This window comes from Pseudorca crassidens, chromosome 9 (assembly GCF_039906515.1).
Source record: "Pseudorca crassidens isolate mPseCra1 chromosome 9, mPseCra1.hap1, whole genome shotgun sequence".
Lineage (NCBI taxonomy): Eukaryota > Metazoa > Chordata > Mammalia > Artiodactyla > Delphinidae > Pseudorca > Pseudorca crassidens.
In genome coordinates, this window is record NC_090304.1 from 16,246,609 (window position 1) to 16,273,105 (window position 26,497).

At 52.0% G+C, this 26,497-nt stretch overlaps 2 protein-coding genes across 12 annotated transcripts in view; both read right to left on the reverse strand.

Annotated features, from left to right (window-relative positions):
- The window catches only part of LOC137230270 (alpha-ketoglutarate-dependent dioxygenase alkB homolog 3), a 180,903-nt gene that overhangs the window by 125,128 nt on the left and 29,278 nt on the right, over positions 1 to 26,497 (reverse strand). Inside the window, exons 9-10 of one of the 11 annotated variants that reach the window (XM_067749338.1) lie at positions 22,132 to 22,230; positions 19,966 to 21,380 (exon numbers count right to left, since the gene is read on the reverse strand). The exons of the other annotated variants lie outside the window; for them this stretch is intronic. Coding sequence (XP_067605439.1) covers positions 21,303 to 21,380; positions 22,132 to 22,230 — 177 coding nt within the window. The 3' untranslated portion in view covers positions 19,966 to 21,302. Of the gene's footprint in view, positions 1 to 19,965; positions 21,381 to 22,131; positions 22,231 to 26,497 lie in introns of those variants that run through there. 11 annotated transcript variants of the gene reach the window in all.
- Positions 613 to 1,905, reverse strand: C9H11orf96 (chromosome 9 C11orf96 homolog). Its single transcript, XM_067749322.1, has one exon. It carries the CDS (start codon positions 1,618 to 1,620, stop codon positions 1,249 to 1,251), a length of 372 nt encoding a protein of 123 aa, XP_067605423.1. The 5' UTR covers positions 1,621 to 1,905; the 3' UTR covers positions 613 to 1,248.

Below are 26,497 nucleotides of genomic sequence, written 5' to 3' on the forward strand. Positions count from 1 at the left end.
AAAGGACCAAAGAACCGAAACAGCCGCCGTTTGCTCCCCCAGCGCAGGAGCGCCTGGCATCACGCTGAGTCAGCGCGGGGGCAGCGGGGCCCTCACCCGCAGGCGACTTTGAGGGCGTACCCACACTCTCGCCAGCTCCCAGCCCTGCTTCGGACCCCACCACCCACATATCCCCGCCTGGGTCTCCTATCGCTGGCTCAGGCATCTCCCCACCCGTCGCCTGGAAAGGGCTCGGAGTGAGTGGGGTCTTCTGTGGTGGGTACCGGGCGATGACCCTGACCCGGGTCTCCCTGAGAGGTCAGCTGCGCCAGGCAGGTGCTCTTCGTCCTCACAGCGCCAACCTTCGCCTCCCTAGCTGCTCCACCCCACCCTGGACACGGGCGATGGGGAACAGACCCGGGAGGCAGGAGAGCTCTGGGCCGGGTGGATCCACCGGGGAGGCGGGTAATGCACCCGGGCACCGGGGACGCGACGTCGTTCCGGCGAGTGAAGCTTGTGGAGTTGCCTCCACCCGGGGATTCCCGGCCCCCGTTAAAGCGAATCCTCCCCACTTCTTCCCCAGTCTTGGGAGCCTGGGCCCTCAAGGTTCAAGAAGTCAAGAGCCTTGAGAAATGCAGTGTGCAAATATATTGACTTTATTTGTCTCCGTTCGGGAGTCTCACAGACATATCCAGGTAAAAAGAGCGTTAAATAAACGCCGTCAGCCATCGCAATGCAAAAATAAATATCAATCCTCCGGCCACAGCAGCAGCTGCGCTGCACCCCAAGTCCCATCGGCCGCGCCTAACAATTATAAAAGTGTTCAGCGAGAGTGTGTGGGAGTGAGTGTGAACGGGTGTGCGCTGGGGGGCACGGTGGAGCCATGTGCAAAATCGGAGTTGCAAACCATCGGACAAGGGCATGGAGCGGCTCTCCGGGAAGCCCTGGTGACCCGGGGCGACTCGGCGAGGGTGCGCCTCCCCGCACACACTCACAGCAGAGTTCGTACTGGGAGGAGTTAAAAAATAAACATTTACAAGGGCAGAGAAAGCGGGCCCCCTCCCTGGCGCCCCGGCGCGCGCTCCCGCCCAGGGCGAGCGCAGCTCGGGGAGCCCCGACCAGTTCGTAGCCGGGTGAGGGTGCAAGCGCTCGAGGGGCAGCGGCCCCCGGTTCTCGGGGGTACCCCGGGGGGCGGGGCCCCTAGGGGTTCGCACATCTGTCCCCGGCGGGCCGCCGAGGCGCGCGAGTCCCGGCTGCGGGCGGCGCCCCTCACAGGGCCGAGTCGGAGTCGCTGGAGTCCAGGCTGTTCCTCAGTTTGCAGCTGCCGAGCTGCTCCCTCTGCAGCGACAGGCTCTGCGTGCTGCGGCGCAGGCACTCCAGGCTCTGCAGGAACGACTTCTTGGCCTTCTCTTCCTCCATGGGGGACACGCCCTCTTCCTCCACCTCCTGGATCTCGTCGAAGGTCACCGGCTGCGTCTTGAAGCGGGACTGGCGCGGCCGCCGCAGCCGGCCCTTGCCCTTGGACAGCTTGGCGGGCCGCACGGGCTGTGGGAACTCGTCGGCCAGGCACACGAAGTGCGGCATCACTGCCTGGTAGCTGGAGCAGATGCCCATCAGCTCGCCGGGCTTGGCGGCCGCCATGGCGCTGCCGGCGTCTTCTGGGCCGGACGGCGGGGCGGCGGGGCTCTCCGGGGGCGGCCGCTGCGCCGGGGCCCCCCGGGAGGCAGCAGCCTGGGGCTCGCCGGGCGGGGGATCCAAATCTGCTGCGGGGTGGCGGCGGCCCTCGCGGGCCCGGGTCGGCGCTCCTCGGGAAGGCAGGCGGACCCGTCGAGGGGTGCGGGGCTACGGGGGCGCTGCTCCGCTGCGCTCCGAGGCGCTCGCCGCCGCTGCTGTCGCCGTCTGCCCCGCGGCGGCCCGGCTCGCCGCTTATATAGCCGGCTCCTGCCCCCACGGCTGCGAGCTCGGATGACAGCGAATGCCTTTTAAAGCGTGCGCGCCCCGCGCCCTTCCGCCTGACGTCGCCCCGCCACTCTGGGAAAGTCGCGGCTCTTTCCCCAGCGCCGCCCGCCAGCCCGGCTCCGGAAGGCAGGCCCCGCCCGCGCGGGTTCCGGGAGCATCCGAGGCTCCGGAGAACGCTGCGGAGCGGGGGCGCAGGGTGGCCCCGGAGCACGGGTCCTGCCCGCCCTGGGATCCCCAAGTCTGGACCAACCGCGGCGGGCGCGGGGGCGCACGTCCGCCTCTCCAGCCTCCTAATCCCAGAGGCGCACAATCCAGGCGCTTGGTTATTTGGCCGCTGAGCGCGCGGGGCGGGGGCAGCCCCCAGTCTCCTTGCTGCAGGGAGAGCCAGGCCACCCGGGCTCCCCAAAACTGAGTTCCGAGGAAGGACTGGATGTCCTCTTTGGATCCATGCCACCTCCCTCCCCAAACACACACACACACACGCACACACACGCGGGCACGAATACAAACACACCCGATTTTTCCAGTCCACTTCTCTTCCCTGTCTTCTCTATGTTTGTCTCCTCACTACCCGCACCCCCCAAGTCCCTCGCGCACCCCCATTCGTGGTCAGAAAAATGACACTTAGATATGGCACTAACAACAACAGTAATGATAACTAACCATCTGGAGAGCTTTACTCCAAGCTAGGCAGTGAGCTGTGTTTTACATATATTATCCTACTTCATCTTCCTAACAGCCCTGTGAGGTAATCCGTATTTTCCCAGTTTTACATATGAGAAAGTGGGGGCACAGAGAGGATAAGTAATTAGCGCATTAGAGACTGCTGGGGAAAAGTGGGCTCCACTCCAGAGTCCATGCTCTCATAGTCCCCTGGTAGGGGTTGATACCTACCAATGCCCCCATGGCTGGCTTCCAAGAGCAGGTCCCCTGCCCCGGGGTTCCCAGACTCCCAAGAGGAAACTGTGAGCATTGCTCTGACACACGGCCCTAGGGTGCCAGCAGCCAGCTCACAAGGCTGCTGGGAAAGGAGGGAATCCATGGAATTTGGCCTCCATTCCTTCCATAGCCATTCAACAAAGATTTATTGAGAACCTACTGTGTACCAGCTCAGGAAAGTCCCCGCGCTCATGAAAGTGACAGTCTAGGTAAGGGGACGGGACAGACAATAAACACCTAAACAAGAAATGTATGGTGGGTGGTGTGATAGCGATGCAGATGGAGAGGCGGGGGGGGGGGGGGGCGAGGGAGCAAGGAAAGGCTCCCCAGAGTGGGTGATATTTAAGGTGCCCCCCGAAGGACAATTGTAGCACCACCAAGTGTTTAATAGATGCCACGCTCTGAGCACTTTTTATGCATTAACTCATTTAATGTGTTCACTATTTTATTTAATCCTCTTAGCAGCCCTGGATAACAAGTACTTTTACTATCCCCATTTACAGATAGGAAAACCAAGGCACAGAGAAGCTAAGCACCTTTCCCCAAGGTCACACAGCTAGTAAGCAGCAGAACTGAGATTCAAACCCAGGCGACTTAGCTCCTAAGCCCTCTCGCTTACACACTACACTGAAGCTGTCTGCCCCATGGAGGACAAAGAAGGAACCGGTGTGTGACCAGTGCGGGGAGAATGTTTAGGGCTGAGGGAATGCGGTGTAAAGACAGTGAGGCAGGAAGGAGCTTGGCTTCTTCCAGGAACAGCAAGAAGACCCATGTGGCTAAAGTAGAGGGGGCAAGGGGCATGAGAAGTAAGGACACTCACGGAAGGCCTTGAGGGCCATGTTAAGGAGTTAGCATTTTCTTTTTAAAAAATTTATTTATTTATTTTAATCTTTATTGGAGGATAGTTGATTCACAATGCTGTGTTAGTTTCGGCTGTATAGCAAAGTGAATCAGTGATATATCAACATATATCACTCTTTTTTAGATTCTTTTCCCATGTAGGTCACTACAGAGTACTGAGTAGAGTTCCCGGTGCTTTACAGGAGGTCCTTATTAGTTATCTATTCCACATATAGTAGTGTGTATATGTCAGGAGATTGCATTTTGTCCTAAGGGCTATGGTAAGGCACTGGAGCATTCTGAGCAGGGGAGCTCCGTTCTACGTTTTCAAAAGCCCACTCTGGCTGCCGTGTGAAGAGGAACTGGAAAGGCTAGGGGAAGAAGCAGGGATCCCACATAGAAGATCGTTACATAACCCACAGATGTAAGACACTGAGGACCTGGATGAGAGTGAAGAAAATGGAGTTGTAGGGAAGTGGTCAGATTTGGGATTTGTCTGGGGATAGAACTGAGAGAACTTGCTGATGGACTGGATGGCGGAAGGAGGTGTTGAGGGGAGGGGGGTGGAAATCAAGGCCGACATCTCTGTATTTGGCCTCAGCAAATGTTAGATGGTGGTGCCACTGATACAGGGGAGGGGTGTGGGGAAGAGAAGGTTGGGGAGGGGAGGGCCATTGTGGGGTTGGGGTCTGCAGGTTACCCATCAAAATCCACTACCCACCAGGGTGATGCCTGAAATGATCATATTAGAACCATATTATGTGAAAGAAAAATTCACTTCTCTAATCCTAAAGCCACTGTATTGGGGAGTTACTTTTTTTTTTTTTTGCGGTACGCGGGCCTCTCACTGTTGTGGCCTCTCCCGTTGCAGAGCACAGGCTCCGGATGCGCAGGCTCAGCGGCCATGGCTCACGGGCCCAGCCGCTCCGTGGCATGTGGGATCTTCCCGGACGGGGGCACGAAACCGTGTCCCCTACATCGGCAAGCGGACTCTCAACCACTGCGCCACCAGGGAAGCCCGGGAGTTCCTTTTAATAGCAGCTTAGCAATACTCTGATACAGAAATTGGTACCAGGAATGGAAAGCTTCCATGTATAACAACCCTAAAACATGTGGCACTGGCTTGGCCAACAGGTGGTGAGCAACATGGAAACATATACTGGAGAATGGAAAACCAGTGACCCTTGTTATGTTGTGACAAAACGTTTAATAAAAACATTACCTGTGATAATTTGGAAGGCAGACCACATGCCTACTTGAGCCACTAATTCTAGAGAAATGGTTGGAAAGAACCAAAAACATTTGCATGTGTTGGCTGCTCGATGCTGCCTTTAGCAAAGATACTACAAGAAAGAGATTGGCTGGTTTGCAAGAAGAGATGAACAGAAAAGGAGATAACATAGAAAATCACTGTCCTCAGGGTTGGAAAAACCAACTGGTTTTGCCCAAAGAACAGGAGATCAGACGCGCTCAGAGCCTTTCTCAAAGCCTGTCTATTAGGCCAAACAATAAGCCAAACAAAGGAATCACCCTTGTGGCAAAGTATTCTCTTAGGAGTATAGCCTTGTCATCCAAGTCTATTATTTCAGATGTCCTTAGGGACTTTTAAACTTTCATTTAAAATGGGAGAGAAAGGGCTTCCCTGGTGGCGCAGTGGTTGGGAGTCCGCCTGCCGATGCAGGGGACACAGGTTCGTGCCCCAGTCCGGGAAGATCCCCCATGCCGCGGAGTGGCTGGGCCCGTGAGCCATGGCCGCTGAGCCTGCGCGTCTGGAGCCTGTGCTCCACAACGGGAGAGGTCACAACAGTGAGAGGCCTGCGTACCGCAAAATAAATAAATAAATAAAATGGGAGAGAAAGAGGTGGGTTGGGCAACACAGACAGTAACTCCATCAAGAAAGGAACTTGGGGTGTGGTTACTGCCCATGGAACTGACTAGAAGCAGAAAGACCCAAAGCCTACTATGCTTCTGAAGGGATTGTTATTATCAACCAAATTGAAAGGCTAGACTTCAAAAGCCCATGATTGTCCCAGCCTAAATAAGCGCTCAAGGAGGACAGACTTTGAACACCCTGTTGGGTGGTGGTCGAGAGCCACAGACAAGGAGGAATGTGCCAAAGGCAAAGCCGGGGGCCAGGGAGACACAGGATGAGGGAGTGCCCCCAGAGAAGGGGGTCCCCCCCCACCAAGGCGGGAAGGCCTCACCATTCTAGGGGGTGGAGCATGGCAGAGACTGCTAGCTGTCCGCCCAGTTGGGCCCACTTCCCAGCTTCCTTTGCAGCTCCGTGGGGCTGTGTGTCTAAGCTCTCATCTGTGCAAGTGAGCAGAAGTCAGACTCCTGTCTCACTTAAGAAGAAATTCCTGCCCGGGATTTCCGTGTTCTTGCCCTCACATTGGCTGGAAGCCCTGGAGGTTTCGTGTTAAAGACAGCAGTGCCGTCATCAGTCTGGGTCCCTAAATGACCCTGTGGGATGGAGCTCTCTACCAACCTGAAACATTTCCCTTGGAGCTATTTTGTGAGAGAGCCACCAACTGAATATGTTTAAGCTACTCTAATTTGAGGTCTCTATTATATCGACTTAGATTGTCCTAACCAAGAGAACCACCAGACATCCAGGTGGAGAGGTCGAGCAGGACACTGGAACTTAGAGGAGAGGCGAGGGATGTAGGTGGCCGTTTGGGACTCGTCAGGGTGTAGACAGGGGAGCGGGTGAAAACCCACCTTCCAGACAGAGAAGGGCTGGGACCAGCAAACACTGGGAGGAGTGTGAGCCAGTCAAGGACTCAGAGAAGCAACGTCCAACAGGGTAAGAGCGACACCAGACGAACATGTCAGAATCCCAGAGAAGGATGTTTCTAGAAGGAGGGAGATGACTAGAATGGCAGTCTAAAGACAGGTCCTAGCCTGGCTCCACCTGAACTTACTGTGAGGCCTGGGCCAAGCCATTTGTTTCCCTGCACTGAGGACGTCTCAGCTCCCCTGCTGCTTCCTCAGAGCGGCCTTCCTGGCCACCCTCCTCAAGGTTCCCCCCTCGGTCGCTGTCTGCAAGGCCTTCTCATTTACTCGTACTTGTCAGTGTGGCCTGCCTTCCCGGTGGACTCTGTCTTTCCAGGACAGGCTAGGTTGCTTCCCCTGGCCACCCTGGGACACGGGCTGGCCATTACCGGGGATGCAGGATGGTCCCTCTTCTCAGCAGGCCTGTAGCCCTGGAACTGCAGAGGGAGGACAGAGAACGTCATCTGTGGAACACCTACTCTGTGCCAACAGTGCTTTACACGTGCCTCTCTTAAATCATCCTCATGGCATCCCTTAAGCGGGACCCTACTATCACCCCATTTTACAGCTGAGGACTGAGGGTGCTTTGCAGCTTACCGGGGTCACCTTGGGTGTTAAGTGCTGAAGCCGCCACTCAAGCCAGGTCTGCCTGACTCAGAAATCAGCGCTCACTGTTTGCAACAGTGCATCTCACCAACGCTTTGATGTGACGGGAACAGCACAGGACTAGAATTCAGACACCCAGGTTGCAGCAACAGCTCCATCAGCCACATATCCTGTGGCCTTGAACCCATTGCTTCCCATCTCTGAGCCTCAGTTTCCCCATCCGTGAAGTGAGGAGGCTAGACTCGGATTTGCTGGGGGCCCCTCAAGCTCTAATATTCTAGAATCCTTGGAAGGGTGTACAGATGGGGGGACCCAGTTGCAGAAAGCAGATGTTTCCTCTTGGGCCAGAGTGGCAAGCAGCCCGGGCTAAGGCTGCAGGGGAAGGCTCCCCTCCATGGAGGGGGATGCTGGGGGAGCAGATGGGGCAGGAAGATGGCAGCAGACTGGGGAGGGGCTTGTGCCATCACCTCCTCCACCATCCTCACCCACACTTTGGCTCTCGGGCAGAACCAGGGTTTGAAAATAGCAACCACCGGTTATTCGGCTATTAGCAGGGCTTTGTTTCCAAGGGAGCCTGCGGTACCCTGGCCCAGGTCAGAAGGGAGAAGGGATGCTGAGTCCGTTCCGGGATGCAGAGAGGCAGTGAGCCACAGAGGCTGTGCAGCAAGGTGGGAAGAACCAGGTCAGAGTGGTTCTGGTCACAGGTCCTTCTCTGCTTCCCGACAAGAGGGCTTGGCCTCTTCCTGTGGCTGCTTTGCTGCCCTGGCACAGACCTATTGCCAGCTAGAAGCCTGGGTCGGCTGGCTGTGCCCTCCTGCTCACCCAGAAGTCTCCCCAGAGTGGATCTCAGGCCTTCAAGTGCTGAATGAGGTCATGGTTATTCCAGATGTTGCTGTTTGGATCCATCTGTATTCTGGGTGTATTTGGCTCAGCGACCACTTGTCTACGTGTGTGTGTGTGTGAATCCAGGTGTGCGGAGATGGAATACAAATGTGAATTTGGCATAAGGGGCGGGGAGGAACAAGTGCCAAGGCCTCTCCCCAGGGGTCCTGCCACCTGGCCCCACCCTCCCCTCCTGCTGTGCCCTCTCCCCACTGTGGGCCCTCCGCACAAAGCCCGTGGCTTCAGCATCCAACCACCTGCTTCTGCCTCACTCAGAATGAGCTCTTGGTCTGGTACGACTGTGAGCATAAAAGTGTTTTGATAATTTCGCTGGACGGTTGCCATGACAATCCCCAGCAAGCTCCAAGAGAGGGTGTTGGTGTGTGCACGGGCGCGGGGAGAGACAGCAAGCCTGAGAGACAGAGAGAAGGGAGAGGGTGCAGGGAGATCCCCAGCGGTACCCTCAAGGCAGATCTTCAGCCTCCAGTCCCCCCCCCCACCCCGGTGGCCCCATTCATGTCACGATGAGCTCACTGTCTAATCTGGGCCTCACTGTACGCAGTGCAGCAGAATACCAGCTGCTGGCAGGGAGGCTGCTGGAGCTGGCACGGCAGGGCTCGTCCCACTGGGGGAGGCACCCTGACAACCCCCCACTCCCAGGATGAGCTCCAGGGAACACCATCCTGGACTGGGGAGCAGGGAGATTCTTGGGGACCCAGAGGGAGGCAGAGCCCAGGGAAACCTCCCAACAATCATGCCCAGGCTGTGGGCCTGGCTTGCTGATGTGAGTAATGGGAATGCATTTCCCTGCTAAGGGCTTGCTAGCTGGCACAGCTCTGGCAACCCAGAGTCTGTGGCCCAGTCCTTCCTGCATGCTTTTTTGCAGGCCTGAGTGTCGCCTCTCCCTGCTGGCCAGGGGATCACTACGTGGATAATGATAAAATTACCATCTGTGGCACTTGAGCTTGGCAAAGTAGTTTCCCCTCTATGACCTCAGCAAAGCAGGGGTATCTTTGCTGTCTTTTGAGTGGAGAACAGGGGCTCAGAGAGGGGAGGGAACTAGATGAAGGTCACACAGCAAGCAGCAAGGTGGTGGCAGAATAAGGATGGAACCCAGTCCTGAACTTTTTAGTCCAGCCTCACTGGCCTGAGGACAGGTTCTCCAGAAGGGGTCCATCTGGCACTGCCCCTCACATATAGGCAGGGAAACTGAGGCCCAGAGACACCCCCCAGCTAGTAAGCCTAAAGCAGCACATGCAACCTCAGATTCTGAGAAATTTCACCGCCTCTACTGAACCACAAGCCAGCCCCATGTGCTCCGCAAAGCAAACCCCAGGAACTTATGTTCCAAGGTTAAAGTGCCAGTCTCTGCCCTGGAAGGAGAGTCTCCTGGTTATTGGCAAAACAGAGCAGAGGGCAGCTGGAGCTGGCCGAGAACACAGAGGTGAGGGGCCAGAGGTCTTCCCAGTTAGTGCCAAGCCCCAGCTGCATAAGGCAGCATTTCAAAGGGCCCCTAGCCTCTGCTATTGGAGCTGTGTGGCCTTGGGCAAGTCGCCTCAGCTGTCAGAGCCCCGGTGACTACAGCTATCAAGAGCCAATGCGCACAGGAGCCCTGGGAGGAATGGCTTTCTGTGTTCGGGAAGCAGCTGCCCAGGAACAGCAGTCTCTGAAGATAGAGGTGCCCTCGTGCCTGTCTCCAGCTTGGCTCAGATCCCTAACAACTCGGATCTGAGCCCGGATATGGATGTTTCAATAATTATCATCATGGGAGGGGGGCACCAAAAAGAAAGTGTTGTGGGTTCTGAAGACGACCCACAAAGAAGACGTTCACGCAGCCTCGGCAACGGGTAACAGCATGAGAAGAGGCAAACAGCGTATCGAGGCTGCCTGCTTGGGCACCCTGGTTCTAGTGCTTGCCAGAAAGTTCTTCTTGCTACCCTGTGAAGGCGGAGGCCTTGTGCCTGCCCCATCCTTTACCCAGGGTGGCAGTTATGAGGATCAAACCAGATTGTTCTATGAGAACATACTGGGGTAAAATTTGCCCTGCAGGAGGGTGAATTTTTAAATGTATTCCAAAAAATTAGGGTTGAAACGATGCCCTGTTGCGTGATGTGTTGTGAGCCTGGCCTTGAACTGGCACACACCATCAGCCTCGTGAAAAGCTCCTGGCCCGCCATGGGGGCCCAGAGACTCCATTCTCCCCAGTCGCTGCCTGTCTGCCTCCTCAGACATTGTCTCCAGCTGCCCAGGGGACACAAGATGCCTGCTGCACCCCAGGCTCTTTGCACATTTTGGACACGCTGGGGCTGCAGGTCACTCCCAGGACAGCCCACTCAAGGCAGCCTCTCTCCAACACTGCTCTCCTATAACTGGCCCATGGAAGGCATCTCCCCCTTCTTTCTTTAAGGCGGCAACAGCTGCTATTTCTCCAGCCATTCCCTCACAGGGACACCCAAGGGGATAGGATTTCAAGGAATGAGTTTTCTTCAGGCCAGGCACCAACACAAAGCACTCGGTACCTATCATCTCACCCTTAAGTTTATCCTGCAAGATGGGTGTTGCTATCTCCAAACTTTAGATGAGGAAACAGGCTCAGAGATGTTAGGGAACTTTCACAAGGCCACACAGCCAGGCAGAGATAGAGTTAAGGTTTGAACCCAGGTCTATCACTGCCAAAGCTCATCTCATCATCCATCAGCAGCTCTCACGATGGTGACCCCTGGACCTGCCCAGACAGGGGTTCAGTGAAAGGAGGGACACGGTGAAGCGGCTGTGCCTGAGGAAGAGTCTGGAATTCCAACTGGGAGGCTCCACTTCCCAACAACTTTTTTTTTCTTTTTTTTAAATTTATTTATTTATTTATTTTTGGCTGCGTTGGGTCTTCATTGCTGTGCGTGGGCTTTCTCTAGTTGTGGTGAGCGGGGGCTACTCTTCATTGCGGTGCGCGGGCTTCTTACTGCGGTGGCTTCTCTTGTTGCGGAGCACGGGCTCTAGGTGTGCGGGCTTCAGTAGTTGTGGCACGTGGGCTCCAGTAGTTGTGGTGCACAGGCTTAGTTTCTCCGCGGCACGTGGGACCAGGGCTCGAACCCGTGTCCCCTGCATTGGCAGGCGGATTCTTAACCACTGCGCCACCAGGGAAGCCCCCCAACAACTTTTCCAGAGAGAAGGCTGGTGTCCTCTGGCCCAGGCAGCGGTCGGGTGGGGTGGGGAGAGGAGTGTGGATGACATCCAAACCCACTCTTTTGCCCGTGGTGATGGCACAGGGCCCTCCCCACCCACGGACGTCCCGGCACTTGATGCAGTGCATGCAGGGCCCAGCCAGTGGGCGCGCCAGGACCTCCCACGGAGGTGAGAGGGCACTCGGAGCAGTGCCATCAGGCCAGGGGCTCCCTCCCGCATCTGAGATGACTGTTTGAAGACACGAAGAAGAAAACCACAAAGGCTTGGTTGATGGGGGTCATGAGGCCAGAGGAAATGGAATAGAACTGCCAGCTGCCAGCGCAGGAAGGAAACTTCCAGATGAGCTGGGTCAGTGTTCAGAGCGAGGGGTGTGACTCATTAGTGGGCCATACAATCAGTTAGGGAGCCGTCACCAGCAGTTCTGAATGACGCAGAACAGACAACATCAGAGTAGAGACGTGTAATGAAGTGTTGTTCTATTAAGCTTTAGTTGTAGTTAAATGTGTGTGGAAACTTTTTTTTTCTTAACGATGAACTGTGGTCAAAACAGCTACAAAAAATTAAATTGGTGCAACCCCTGTATTCTGCAGATGGGAAAACTGGGGCCAAGTGCAGAAGGGCTTGGCCCAGGGCCCAGAGACAGGATGCCAGGACACTACTGCCCCAACGCCCAGGGGCCACCTTTCAGAGGCCCAACTTCTTACTCACCTTTTAACCTTAGACACAACCAGCCTTGCCAACTGTTGCCCCATGTTGCTCCCAGGCGAGAGTGGGAAGAATACAGTGCTTTGTATTGGGGTGGGGGGCAATGGGGTGTCGTGAAAGACCTTTCTCCTTCCTCTCTGGCTCTCTCCCCGCCTCCTTTCCCTCCTCCCAAGCCCCCCTCCATGGGAACACCCCAGAATCAGGTCCCTTTCCACACTCCCTCCCACTGCTCCCCCAATGGCCCCGTACAGCCGCCTCCCAAGTCTCTCTTGGCCAGGCTGGGGCCTCTCTCCCCCAAGGCCTTGTCCTAGACCCGTCTACACAGAAGTCACGCCACCTCCATCACAGTGAGATCCGCCCCAAGCCCGCAGGTTGGAGGAGCCTCCTCCCCATCTACATTATTCGATGATGCCAGTTACCCAGACCGAGACGGGTCTACACTGTCACGCTCAATTCTCGCAACAACCCAGTCTTATTGGCAGACAAACTCAGGCCAAGAAATTTGCCAAAGGCCACACAGCAGTAAGCGGAGGAGCTGGCTCTAGAACCAGGTCTACACGGCACCAAAACTGACACGTGGACACTCCCCTGCCCGGCTGATTCCTGGCAGCGTTCCTCCAAAGGATTCTGGATGGGGCAGGATGACCGTGTCGGGGAGGGGGGAGTATCTCTTACCTTAGTTGCAACCAGGAAAGGAACCTTCCAGCCCCGGGGGGCGGGGGAAGAATACTGGAAATGTTCTCCCAAGCCCGCTGAGTCCCTCCTCCAGGAGGGGAGGACAGACTTCTCTGACAGGGGAGCTTGGAGAAGGCAGTGGCCTGGGGGAACGGTGAATCCCTTTCCTGCCCACTTGCAGATGTGCCCGCCCATAGAGAGGGAGTGTGCTGCTCGGCTCCTGTGCCCCCCGCCTGGGAGGGAGGGACACCGGGAAGGGCCAGCGTCCACCTGCTGGAAGCAGGCCTGGAGGCCCACCTCCTTGGCTCTCCACGCGCTGGTGCGGCGGGGCTGGCAGCGACTCTCCCAGCAGCTGGCGGGGACAGGGCCTGCTGTGCTGTTTCCTTGAATAGGGTGCCTCAGGGCCCAGACTTGGTGAGGGAGTATCAAGAGTCTGACCATGGTCATGGATAGAAGCCAAGGTCTCCCATCCAGCTCTGTCAGACATGTTGACCTCATAGCTGAGCCCTGTGTCTGTTTTGCTTTTGCTTCAGGACTCGCGGCAAGAAGGGTTGTTACCAGCACCAGGAAACCCAACATCTTTTCTCCTCACTGCTCCCAGAGTGCCTACCAGGCCACACACGCAGATCCCTCTGCCTGGGCTCCCGTCCAGGTCTCGCACAGGTCTCCCCACCTCGAGTGCCATCCCCTCGCTCCCTCCTGATAAGTACATTTTCCTGAAAGTCTCAGCCCTCGGAGGCTCCCCACCATCAGAGCCTTTGGCCTGGGGCGGCTCCCAGGTCTGATATGGGCCCATCTTCTCTCACTGTCTCTCCTCCAGCTCAGCACTCCCTACACAAGCCCTGGACACAAGCCACCTAGGCTCCACTGCTCATGAGCCTTCAGGCTGTTACTTCAGGGTCCTCCTTCCCATTCTCCAAGTGCCTCCCCCGCCATGCAGCGTTCCATGACCACTACCCCAAATTACGTCCCATATTCCTCCAACACGTGTGGCACTCACTGTCAGGACCCCTTGTTCCACATTCAGCTTGTTATTGAGGTTCTTCAAATACGCGTCTTGTTTTCTCAACAAACGACACACTATGAGACAACAGTTCTAACACTGGCTAAGAGGTACTGAGTGCTCGCTTACTCTAGGCCAGGCACAGCCTCTCCTTCAAGGAGAGAAGCTTTCTAGAGCACTGGCCTGGCACGTTATTGCTGCTCAAAGCATGGCACGATTTTCTCAAATATACGCAAACACTGGTGGGAGGAGAAGTTGGGGCAACCTTTCTGGAAAGTCATTCACATTATGTATTCAAGGCCTTAAAAATACGTATAGGCTTCCAAATCTGGGCCAGGACCCCACTTTCAGGAATGTATTCTAAGAAACAATCATACACGTGCACAAAGGTTTAGCCACAGGACGGCTGCAAAAGTGGAGGGGTGGTGCTTCAGTTTCATCAATTGTAAAGTGGGAATAAAAATAATGCCTAGCCCACGGCCTGTTATGTGGATTCATAAATCATGAGTCAATGTATGTAAAGCACTTAACACAGTGCCTGGCACAACATTCAGCCTCTATAAAAATGTTACTTATCTCTTCTTTTATTATTTGAATTGAGGTCTGATTGAGGCCAAATCCTGGGCTCCTAGCTGCACTGCAGCCCCACCATCCACTCTCATGATTTCCAAAATCAACAGAATGGTTACAAATAGCAAAAGCAACTCCAACCCGAACAATGCTTGAATTATCCAACACAATGGACTGGGTACATAACGATACAACTATATACCATTCTATGCAGCCACTTCTTAAGGAACAACAATTAATGTCATGCGTCAATTTAAAAAATAAGTAGCAAAAGGCTACAAGCTGATGAGTTCAGTATGAAGTTGCTTGCTTTTTGTTGTTGTTGTTGAAGTATACAAACGTGTAGAGAAGAAATCCACTGCAAAATGTGAAGAGCTGTCACCTCCGGTGTGAAGCTATGAATGATTTTCCTTTTATCTTTCTTTTAAATTTCTTACCAAGAACACGTATCCCTTTTGTAGTTAGGAATAAAAACTAATGTTGAAGAAGAAAACGAAAACCATGCTGGTTTACTTCTATCTGTAATAGGAGGGATCGTGTCTCCCTTTTATATGTTCCCCACTGCATCTAACACACAACTGTGGACATAAAAGCCCTGGTCTTGAACAGAATTCCTGATTCAACACTGCCTGGCAATCCTGTTTACTCTTCCAGGCCAAGGCATCCTGTACAGAATCTAGAAGTGGCCTGCAAGGACAAGAAAACAATGGCGGGGGTGTGTCACACAGGTCTGTGACCCGCTTGCCAGGCTGGGGAACATCATGAACTGACCCGAGGGGGAAGAGGCGGTGGAACCCGGCCAGGGCTGGTGCATTAGGAGACCAATTACCTGGGGAGCATGTGTCGAGGCCGCTAAGAGCTATCGGGCCTCGAAGCAAGGCCGCTTTGACATCTGGGAGCTCTCTTCAGTGCGCTGTAAAGAGCTTCCCAGGAGACGCTTAAGTGCAGCTGGATCTTAATATGATCAGCCTCCTTGTGCACAATTTCCATATTGCTCTTCCTCCCACAGCCACTGGGCCTCCCCTCGCTGCCCACAACAGAGGTGCAGGCACCCAGGGAGCCGGGCAAGGGGAAGGGTAGGGTCACAGGGCCATCTGTCAGTCACAGCGGCATTGCCCACCCAGCAGAGGGGTTAGGGTTGGGGCTAGCAGGGCATGTGGAATGTTCTACTTAAAACGATTACATTGCTAGGCACATTAGCATCAGGCATGTCACATTCATGAGCTCGACCCTCACAAGACCTCAGAGAGGTGGCTGCCTCTGTGTCCACTTCACAGCTGAGGAGACTGAGGTTTGGGGGCTGACAGACGGGTCCAAGGTGACTCAGCTAGGAAGGACAGAGTGGGACTCAAGGCCAGGTCAGCCTGGCTCAGGTTGAGGCTAGACCCACGGGGGCTCTGCAGTAAGTCTGCCAGATGTGGAGCCTGGGACAGAGGGGGTGTGTCAAAGCTCTTTCCTAATTCCACCCTTGCAGGCAGCACTGTGACAGTAAAGGGGGCCTGACCAGTCTTGCCTGAAGTTGTCCAGCTAAGTCCCCCAAGCAGCTGGTGCAGAGCTTGGCCTGCTCTATGTTCGGCAGGAAGACGCTCCCTCGAGCTGCGCCAGGGATCCTGGCCACGTGCCGAGCCACCCGGCCAGGACGGCATGGAGATCGCCAACACCAGTCCCTGGACGGCTGCCCCAACAGGCACAGCGACCTTCTGGGGCTGTCTGTGCCCATGTTCCCTCTTGTCACCAGGGTCTGCCTTCAGCTGGGGATCTCAGAAGAGGTCACGGAACCTCAGAGCGGTGGAAAGAACACTGGCGTAGGCACTTGCTGTGGCTCTTCACGCTGCTTCTGCCGGCATGGCCCTGGGTGGCCCTCAGAAGAGCATCTGTCCAACGGGGAGAGCAGCTCCTAGCCTACACCCTCACAGGACTTGTGGAGACAAAGAGCAAGGCAGGGGGAGAGTCCGCCAGCTCTCCTCTCTGGCTCTCCTCTCCGAGCCCAGGGCGGGAGGCCCTCCAGGGGGCCGACTGGGGGGCGAGCGGGAAGCCACACACTCAGACGTCCTCCCCAGATTTTTGCCTCTAGGCTAACTGCCCTCCTTTCCCCTTCACACGGGGTGAATAGAGGCTCACAGCTAACATCAGAGACAGGGTTCAGGGAAGAAATTAGTGGCTAATCCCTTGATATATTTTTCAGAGAAAACATTACAGAAAAGTTTTCTCTAACCAACAGGGGCATGGGGGAGACACTTCTGCGGGGCCCTCCTCCTCTCCTGGACTCTCCTGAGTCCCGACCGGGTGGGCAGCAGCCTGAATACCCCAGGCCCAAGTCTGGGAGGCCCTCACGGCATCCTTCGTCCACCCATCCCACAAACTTTCTTTAGGCAGGGAGGACACAGCCCGCAACCCAGAATCGCTTTTTGGAGGGTGTGGATTCCCTTCCTAGATGGTCCCATCCTCATGCAGACAAGGGTGGGGGCAGGGAGGGACCTGGTGGCAGAGGCTCCGACTCGGTCCTCAGAGCGACAGAGCGGCCCGGGGGAGGGCCTCCCCGCTGCAGCCTCCTGGGAAGGCGAGGCTGCCGTCCTGTCTCCGCGGCTAATGCTGCCCTGCAGGCTCTCGCTCGCCTTCTCGGGGGCGTCTGGAGCATCACAGGCGCTGTGCGGCAGGCGCTGGCCACAGCGCTCGCCCACACCCTTCCTGCAGTGGGCGGCTAACTGCAACCTGATCACGCAGCCCTCGAGAGCCCCACGCCTGGCCCACCACTTCCTCCTGCTTCCCGCCCCCCGGGGAGAAGCTTCCAGGCTCCCAGGCAAGGACCCGAGGTTTTGCCGGCTGCTAAAGGGGATGAGAAAAGCACAGTCCCTCCAGCCCCAGGAGACTCAGGCTGCCGCTTCCCCCATCCCCCCTACGCCAGGGCCGGGGGAGGCCCAGAGATCGCACTAAATGCCTGCAGACAAGTAACCACGCAGGAGCCTGCCCACCAGGGACACCCAGTCTCAGGATCTAATCTATCCTCTAGGTACCTCAGTTTCCTCAGCTGTTTAAAAAACCAACCAACCGCCTCATAGGTTTGCTTTTAAGAATAAGTCAGATTATGTACCGAACAGGTCCAGTAAATACTCTACACTTCCTCCTGGCTTTCACCTTTCCTTACCTTTTAGAAACCTAGACTTTGTGTCCAGAGTTAAAAGCTAGTAGGGTCAGAGGCCAGGATCCTGCCTGAGCACGTCCACACTCGTGGAGGCCACATGAGAATAGGGACTGTCCCTGGTGTCCAGGGAGTGTGACATCACCATTACATGGAGGGGAAGTGATAGCATTCAAATAACTGTAATGATAACAGTGTCACACATGCCTTGGTCATCTCCAAGTTGGCTCATCTGAGAAAACGATCTTTTGGGTAACATTAGCTACAAAAATACTACCTAATTTATCCTGTTTTCCTACGCGCCCAGCTGAAAGCCCAGCCCAGCATGGGGCTCTGGTCACAGGCTGGGGAAGGCTTTTCTGATTTATCACAGCAGTACTAAGCCAGCTGGAAAAGGCACCATTAGCCTGTGTTCCACCCTCATTAGTAAACATCAAAATAATTTCCCTGCTGACCCCGAGACACAGGAGTCATCATATCTAAGAATGGATTCCAGCAGCACAAAACTGACAAGGGTCTCATACTGGGGTTCCTTGCAAAGGGAAGCTGGGAGGGGGTAAGGAGACAGTTGTGAACTAAATCCCTCTGAGGAGAGCGTGGGTGGAACCACATATATGTAAAGATTTAAACAAACAGAATGCATCACTATGGAAACATTCAGCTTTTTCAAAGGCATGGTTAAGAACATAAAGCAATCAAGACTTCAGATTCAACACTACAAGTGTTTATGACCAGAAAAGGCAAAGTGGGTCTTAGATATTCTGCAGCCAAGTGAAAGCTGCCAGAACTCAAGGAAGAACTATTCCCAGCAGGGCAGGGACCCACGTGTCAGGGCTTCCTCTGAAGCCGCCCAGCTGGAGCGCTCTGCTCACTGCAGTGCCCACTGAACTCTTCTGGGGTTGCCATGACACAATTCAGGAGGCAGTGCCACTTACTGACCAGGTCCCGACAGACCTGCCGCTCGCGAGGGCAGGTCATACCAGCCATGGAGGCAGCAGGGAGGGAGTGTCACAGGAAAACGGCAGGTTTATGGGCTGTGACCCAAACTTATTAGGAATCATCGATGCCATGTGAGTTAGTGGTTAGCTGTAGACTGAGGATACAAGCTGATGTTGTGTCAGACTGCTCCGACCCATGCTTTGAGGCAAGGTGCCTACTGTCAACATGTTGTTAGTGTGCAGAGCTTACCCTGCTTCTCGGGCTGTCTGCTGGTCGGAGTCGTGGTGTTGGTAAGCATCGTGAGCAAGCCTGACGCTGAGTCTGGGCATCAGGGTCCCCAAATGTACTCACAGGTAAGAGTGAGGGGAGGAAGGGACCACCTGTCTACCTCTGAAAGTTGGCTTGGATATGGTCAGGAAACATGGTCTCAGTCACTTGCCAGGAAGGTTAGATGAGAATTTGTCTAATTTGTCATAAATTGGACTGTGTCCCCCCAAAATGAGCTTCCCCCACCCAGTAAACTGGACAGTTCTAGTCCAGTTGGCAGCAGAGTTTCTGACTAGGAGATGCTCATGTTGATTAAGGAGAGATGAGGTGCAGATACCTGCACTGGTTCACAGGAAAGCCAGGGGACAAACAGAGTGGCCTGGCAGTCAGCCTGGCCAGCAGGGCACTAGGGTGAGCTTGGGTTGCCCGCTCTGCATGAGCAAGCCCTGAGGCTCATGGGCCTGGGGGTGCCCACTATTCTGCCTAAATCCTGCATGGCAGAGGGAAAAGCACAGTCTAGGCATTAGCCGGTGCTGTATGTGCTGGTTCTGCCGTTCATAGGTCCTAGGAAATGACTTCGCCTCCTGGAGGCTCAGCTGCCTCGTCCCTACAGTGGGAACAGCATCTTGTTTTGGCAGGGCTTCCGGGAGGATTAGGAATTATGTATGAAAAGCTCCTAGGACGGTTCTTAAATTGTTCTGGCAGGTTATTAAAGCTCAAAAAACGGGCAACTAAAAAGCTAGACCTGTTTTTCTTCATGCGACAGCCGTTATATTTGCTCCCGCTGCTTTACAAGTAATGTTGGCAAAAATAGCTTCACCCTTAACTCCTAGTTAAGATCTACCACCAGTAAAACACAGCAACAGGTTGGTGCAGTCACTGAGCATGGGCCTCCTTTGCTGGGGTCTGGAATTCCTGTCCGGTCCTAACCCTGTACTTTTATTCTATGGCAAGTACCTACTTGACATTTCAGAAGGGACATTATCTTAGTGGTAGAAAGAATGGCAGTTCCGGCATTTGACAGCAAGAAACAAAACCTAAGACTGCTGCTCTCAGGTGAAGAAACCCAGGTGGTGGTCCAGGCTGTCTGCTGAAGAGTAGGAGTTAGTTTCCCTGACAGACATGGCAGTGATGAGGGAAGAGGTGAAATCGGAGCTGATGCGAGGGGAGAGCATGACCCCGGGTCAGGAGGGATGTGGTTAAGACCTGGAGTCATCTGCCAGCCCTGTCACTTGTGGGAACAGAAGAGGAATTTCCCCAGGTCATGCAGCCAGCTCATAGCCAAAGCTGGCTGCACCACCCTGGCCAGGTTGTGTTTGTTTGAATTGGAGGAAAGCTAGGGATTGAGTAGGTTTCATTTTATAGTTATGGTGATTTGTACCTCCCTCACAGGAAGACTCAGTCAGTACGATGTTCAGATTTCATAAAGCATTTAGCATTTCTTAGAGAAAGGAACAACACACAGGCAACAACATTTAAGAGACTCTGGTTCAAGAAGCTACAGAGCTTGTCAGAGAACAGCGCCTGGCCAGGCATGGCATTCATCTGCCTTCTGGGGAAGAGCCTGCCCAGCCTTTGGCATTTTATTGTGATCATAGAGATCATCAATCTTACAGCACAGAATGGAAACAAGATCAAAAGCAAGAAGGCTCGGTAAATTTTCCCCACAGGGAGCTAAGGGAAACTCCAACTCTCTCGCCCTACTTTCATCCATTTAAATCCGTTCTCTTTCTCTCCAGTTTTCCCTGCCTTGGTTTGGAATTGGCATGCGGCTCCTAAGTCAAGGGGTCAGGAAGACACGTGCTTTTATGATGCAACAAGGGGCAGTCGCTCTGTCTGCTTTGGGAACCCTGGTGACATCAGAGACTAAGGCTTTCATCTCGGGAACATGTGTAGAAGAAAACACTGAGTCAGAAGAAAGCCTTAGTCATAGGGCTACTGAAATCTAAAGTGAACAGGACTCTTAGGTAACTGAGTCTGTTCCCTGTAGGACTGCTCCCGCTCCTATCTGGCTAGGGTTTAAATGACTCAAGTCATTCTCCAGGGGGAAATAATCTATGTAGAACAGCTGCCACTAGCAGGGCATTTGCTGCTCTTCAGCCGAAATGTCTCATGACATCACTCAATTCTTCCTCCCTCTGAGGGGACAGTTCTCTCTTGTATTTCAAGTAGTCCAGGTGGCTACTTGGAGATGCACTGGAGAATACCACCTCTGCTCTTTATTCAGAGGCCTGTAACCTGTCTGAGCATATCCTGGGAAGATGGACAGGCAAGGAGATTCAGTTAAATAAAGTGCTCCCAGAATATGCAGCTTTGCATTACAATAGCACACAAGCCAAGATGTTCAGGAGTCAAGGCAGACTTCAACAAAGCTCTGTTTGGGTTTTAGCAGCTGTCTGCCTACGCAAGGCTCCAGAGTCACTGACTCATGTTTGTATCTCCACTTTGCTGAAGGCACAAGGAACAAACATGTGTGGATTTACCCCGGAGGCAAAGTACATTCATATTTCTTCAAATGAAGCGGGAGAGGGCAGAAAAATAACTGCTTATGGACAAAATCATCTGTGAACACAGCCACAGCAGTTTTTAACTTGCCTAAAGAAAATATGTGATTTCAAAACATGATTAGGGATTACTGTTCCCACAGTAAACATATTACAAACATGAACTGTAGGCTGTCGTTTAATAGGACTCCAAGCTGGGAAGCAAATCCCATCCACATCTTCCAAACAGCCACACCATGAGAGCAGCTGGACCAGTCTCCGGAAGTTTCTTCATGGTGGAAGGTTTGCTCAGTCTCAGCACAGCTTCCCTCTCCAAGACCTCACATCACCAGTGCGCCCCTCAAGGGTCAGGATAAACTGTCCGAAAGGTCAAGTTTATTCTTGTTTCTCTAGAATGGTACTCCTTGGGCACTCGATGCTAAATGGAAATATGAATAACTCTGACATACACACACTTACACTTTTATTCCAAAGCAATTTAAAACTTATTTATGAGGACATAGACATGTTTCAATTTTATCTCCCGTCAATAAGCAGCAATAGCTCTTTTAAGTCTTGTGGAGAAAGGTCTCCTTCTCTGAAACAAATCTCCACCACCACCCTCACTGTGATATGTCAGCACCCTCACAGGGAGACAGTTTCATTTTTTCTAAGTGTTGCTCTTCCTCTCAGCCTCCTGCCATTTTTCCAAAGCTCAAAAGAAAACACATAAATAGCTGAGATCACAGACAGGCATGAGATTCCCCTCTCATGCTAAGTGTTCTTAATTTGCACACCTTAAAAATGGCCTGGCCTAAGCTATGGAGCTGTGCAGCCCCATATGCTAGCCACTGGCTGCCTGAAGCTCTAAATTAATTAAAAATTCAGTTCTTCAGCACACTAGCCATATCTCAAGAGATCAACAGTCATGTGTATAGTGGCTACCACATTGGGCTACACAGAGTATTTCCATCCTCACAGGAATTTCTAGTGGACACCGCTGCTGTAGAGGGCCATTTTGACTGTCAGTACAATCAAAACCCCTTGGAAATGATGTCAGTTTATTGCCTCTTGCTCATTATAAAAGCCACTTGCTTTTCACCAAGTCTAATACAGAAATTAATAACCGCAAGCCAGTCAGGAAACAGCCTCTACATGACAGCAAATCCACGTTACTTGCATGTTCTCACCTGCCAGTCTGCTTGGGTGGCTCCTTCCATGAGTAACAAGGTTCCGTGAGCCAAGGGTAACTTCACTCTGTCCACATATGTGTAGTCCCCATTCTCTTCCTAGAAAACAGCATTCATTGCACTGATTGTTTTTGCTTGTGTGATCAAGATGCTGCAACAGAACATGACACTGGTCGAAGAGATGCCAGCCTCCACTCAGCCAGACTGGCTCTGTCACTTGGTGCTGACTGGCCTTAGGCAGGTTACTTCACCTCTCTGTTCCTGAATTTACTCACTTGTAAAATGAGGATGACGAGAGTACCTGCCACACAGGGCTGCTGTGAGCCTCAACTTACATATGTGAGAATTACTTGCAGACTGGTACGTATTAGGTACAGCATAACAGCTATTAGTATTAGTATTATCAGCATTCAAAATGCAGAAAAGCACATTCTGGCCTATGAAGGAATTCAAAGTCATGTATACAATAATTCTTTACATCTGCCTTATTCTGTGCCCTGTGTTTTGACATAGTGTTAGGAGAATAGGCTTTCAAACAAGACATGGTGTGATGAGTTTTGACCCCCTTCTCATAATTTATGCTAATTCACTAATTGGTACCTATGTTAAAACTAGTCACAACTCTTCCGATAGCTATTTTGGTATTTTGGAGATATATTCTTGTTTCTTTCCAGAACAGTCAACAACAAGATTTTCTCAAAGAAGGGAGCTCTGCTGTGACCAGAACAGTGTTGCTAAACTGAGACTGGCTGTGTAAGCCTTTGAGAATGGATTGCAACTCCGGAGCACCTAGGATACAAATGCCTGTATTTACATTGCCCCTTTCTTCCAGAGCTCAAAGTCAACTCACGTCCAACACCATAGTGAAGCCTCCCAGGGTGGGCTGCAATATGGCCAACAGGTGGTGTCACTCCTCCTCCACCGCTGTCACAGGGGCACATTAAACAACTTCCTTGCTCAGAGCAACAAAGAGCACGTCAAGAACTGAGACAGGGACAGACCCAAGTTTCCTGACTTCTTCACCTCCATTCCGGGCAGATTCGTCCATTCATCTGCTTCACTTCCAACGCATGAGATTACATTTGGGTTACTACAGGATTAATTTCACTGCAATGCTGTGTTTATGTTTATTATCGTAGGGGTGCTTCTGAGAATGTGACTGTTTACAATGATTTCTCCCAGGAAAATCAAAATCAAAACAAAATGAACTTCCATAAACAGTCTAGGTTCCCGCCCCCAGCCCTTGGCAGTGACTTTGTCAAGCACTGTCATAACTTTATAAGCAGAAGATATACACAATGTTTGAAATAACTTTTGGTCTCAGTGACTGATTTTGTGTCTGCCACCTTTTGCCTTCCAGTAATAAGTAAGCACCAAAACATTTACCTCTGACCCCTCAGCCAACCAGTGGGAAGGTGACCCTGTCCTCAGGTAGCCCAGCTCCATCTCAGAAAAGCAAAAGGTTGCTCTCTGAAAAAAGTATTCCAGACAGAGGAGATGTATGTTCTACTGAAGAAAAGATATCAGAAGGGAGTGCATCGTTCATGAAATCAGAGGGTTCAAGGCTCCTTGATTTAGGCTGTAAAGTCAGTTACCAGATCAAGGTTCAACACAGCTAGAAACAGAACTGTTGCTGCCCTCTATATACTCCAGAAGTACAACAGGGCCTTATTCTATAAACCAAGCACAGACACTAAGACAGGAGAGTGCAGTGGACAGGAAAGACACTTAACACAACAGGAAGAGAATCCTGAGATGAAGATCTCTTAGAACATTAAAACATTATTGGGATAACACTGTACCTCAACTACACTTCAATTTAAAAAAAGAAAAAAATACACTACGGAGGAAAAGCATGTTCTAGGAAGAAGGAATTGTATACGCAACAGCCCAGAGGCCAAGAAACCAAGTCCCATCCTGTGTACACAGGTCTGTGAGACCAGGGAGCACGTGTAAGGAGTAATTTGGAGAAGTTAGAAAAGTTAAGAGCCAGCATTTTCTCATCCAGTGTTGCTCTGCCAAAGCCACTGTAATAAAATGCAAATTTGATCTCAGAATTCCTCTCCCTTGCTTAAAATACTTTAATGACATCCCAAAGGTTTCAGGATGAAGTTCAAATCCATTAGCTTGGCACCCAAGGCTCCTGATGACTTGCATGCTCCTTCTCTTTAGTTTCAGCTCCTACATCTCTCTCACGGGCACGCTGTGCTCCAAATGAATGGAACTACTTACAGTTTTCCAAACATGAAAAAAAAAAAAACATTATTGGGGAGGAGGGAGCGCTAAGGCCAGTGGAAGAGAAGAGGGGAGCACTGTAACTCTACCTGGAAACATGAAGCAGGAGTAGACCCAGCAAGTGAAAGAGAATTCCAAATGCAAGAGGGAAACATCAGCATGGACGGAAAGTGATGGTCAACAGAGCCACATTTCCCTCACTATTCCTAAGATCTGAGGTTTTCAAATGAGAGAAAGCCTCAGGTTGGTTTGAAACACATTACATCCAGTATAACCATTAGTTGTACCAAAGGGCAAAAGAGGATGAGCCTTCACTTGGCAGGGGGCTACTCTCATCAGTCCCTGAAGGAGACAGTGATACCAGCACACTTACAGCGAGAGGTGATGTCACTACTTTGCTGCTTGTTATTCGTTCCTTCCAACACCCTTGGCTTAGGAAGTACATTCCCAATTCACAGAAGGAGACAGAAGGGAGGGCAGGGGATTCTATCAAGGCAACACAGAGCTCACGAATACTTCCTTCCCGAGACCAGAGCAGCAACAGACCAAAGAGCCACGCTTTAACTTAACCAAGATACACAGAGACTTTTTCCACTGAGGAAGCAGGTAAAAGGCCAGAGGAGCTCATGAGGCTCAGCATAAGGGCTCAGTTGATAAATGGATAAGCGACAGTGGAAGCACAGTTCAGACTGTTTAGAGGAATGCACTCACGGCCGTTAAGCATGGTTAAGTTACCCAAACACTGCTCTGTAACCCTTTTGATTTACTCAGGTCTTTCTTCAAAACAAAACAAAACACACCCATTAAAAAGCCATGGCTTAGGATAAAATTTTCCATTCCTGATCCCAGATAAAAGAAACTTTTAGGGTCACAGTCAGTCTACAGGGTGGGTTTTGCTGTTGATATTCTTGGTTTTCCACACACTTGAAACCTCACAAGTAGATGGAAAAAGCAAAAAAAAATTTTTTTATATTAATGTTAACATTCTCACTCCCTCCTCAACCAGAGCCAATTCATCTGAATGCTTAATTATAATTTCCAGTGAATACTGGGGTTTTCCAAAGTTCCATAACTTTCACCAAGATCTCAGCCTATTCAGTTTCTTTTAGAAAAATGTTATTTAGGGACTTCCCTGGTGGTCCAGTGGTTAAGACTCCGCACTCCCAATGCAAGGGGCTAGGGTTCAATCCCTGGTCAGGGAACTAGATGCGACATGCCGCAACTAGGAGCCCACACGCCGCAAATAAAAATCCCGCGTGCCACAACTAAGACCCGGCACAGCCAAATAAATAATTTTTTTAAAAATGCTATTTAGGAAAAAAAAAAAAGCCTGGGTGTATATTGTTATATCATTACAAACCACCCAACAGATAAGAAATCTAAACATTTTTCTTTTCACTGGAAAGGAAACGTCACACTGTATGAGATCTATGTAGATTTTTCATGTAATTGCGCCTTTCTTGTCCTAAAAAAGGTGTCTTAGAAATTACAGCGTTGGCCAAAAAGTTCCTTTGGTTTTTAAGTAAAAATAAAAGACACTTTTCATTTTCACCAAGAACTTTATTGAACAACGTATTCAACCTTTTGTTCCACTACCTTCTGCCATTTTCCAGGCAACTTCATAATTCTATCTTCCCAAAACTTTTAATCTTTTTGGGCAAAGAACTGTTCCAGGTGCCTTTTACAGTCTTCCAGGGAATTGAAATTTTTTCCATTAAGAGAATTTTGTAAAGACCGAAATAAATGGAAATCTGAAGGTGCAATGTCTGATGAATACAGCAGATGAATCAGAACTTCCCAGCCAAGCTGTAGCAGTTTTCGCCTGGTCATCAAAGAAACATGTGGTCTTGCACTATCTTGATGGAAGATTATGCGTTCTCTGTTGACTAATTCTGGACACTTTTCGTCAAGTGCTGCTTTCAGTTGGTCTAACTGGGAGCAGTATTTGTTGGAATTAATCACTTGGTTTTCTGGGGAGCTCATAATAGAGGACTCCCTTCCAATCCCACCATATACACAACATCACCTTTGGACCAGCCTTTGGTGTGGTTGGCAGGGGTTCATTTTGCTCGCCCCACGATCTCTTCTGTTCCACATTATTGTACAGTATCCACTTTTCACTGCCCATCAC

Coding starts and splice junctions, on each gene's coding strand:
- C9H11orf96 (XM_067749322.1), bottom strand. CDS start 1,620: ATGGCGGCCGCCAAGCCCGGCGAGCTGATGGGCATCTGCTCCAGCTAC.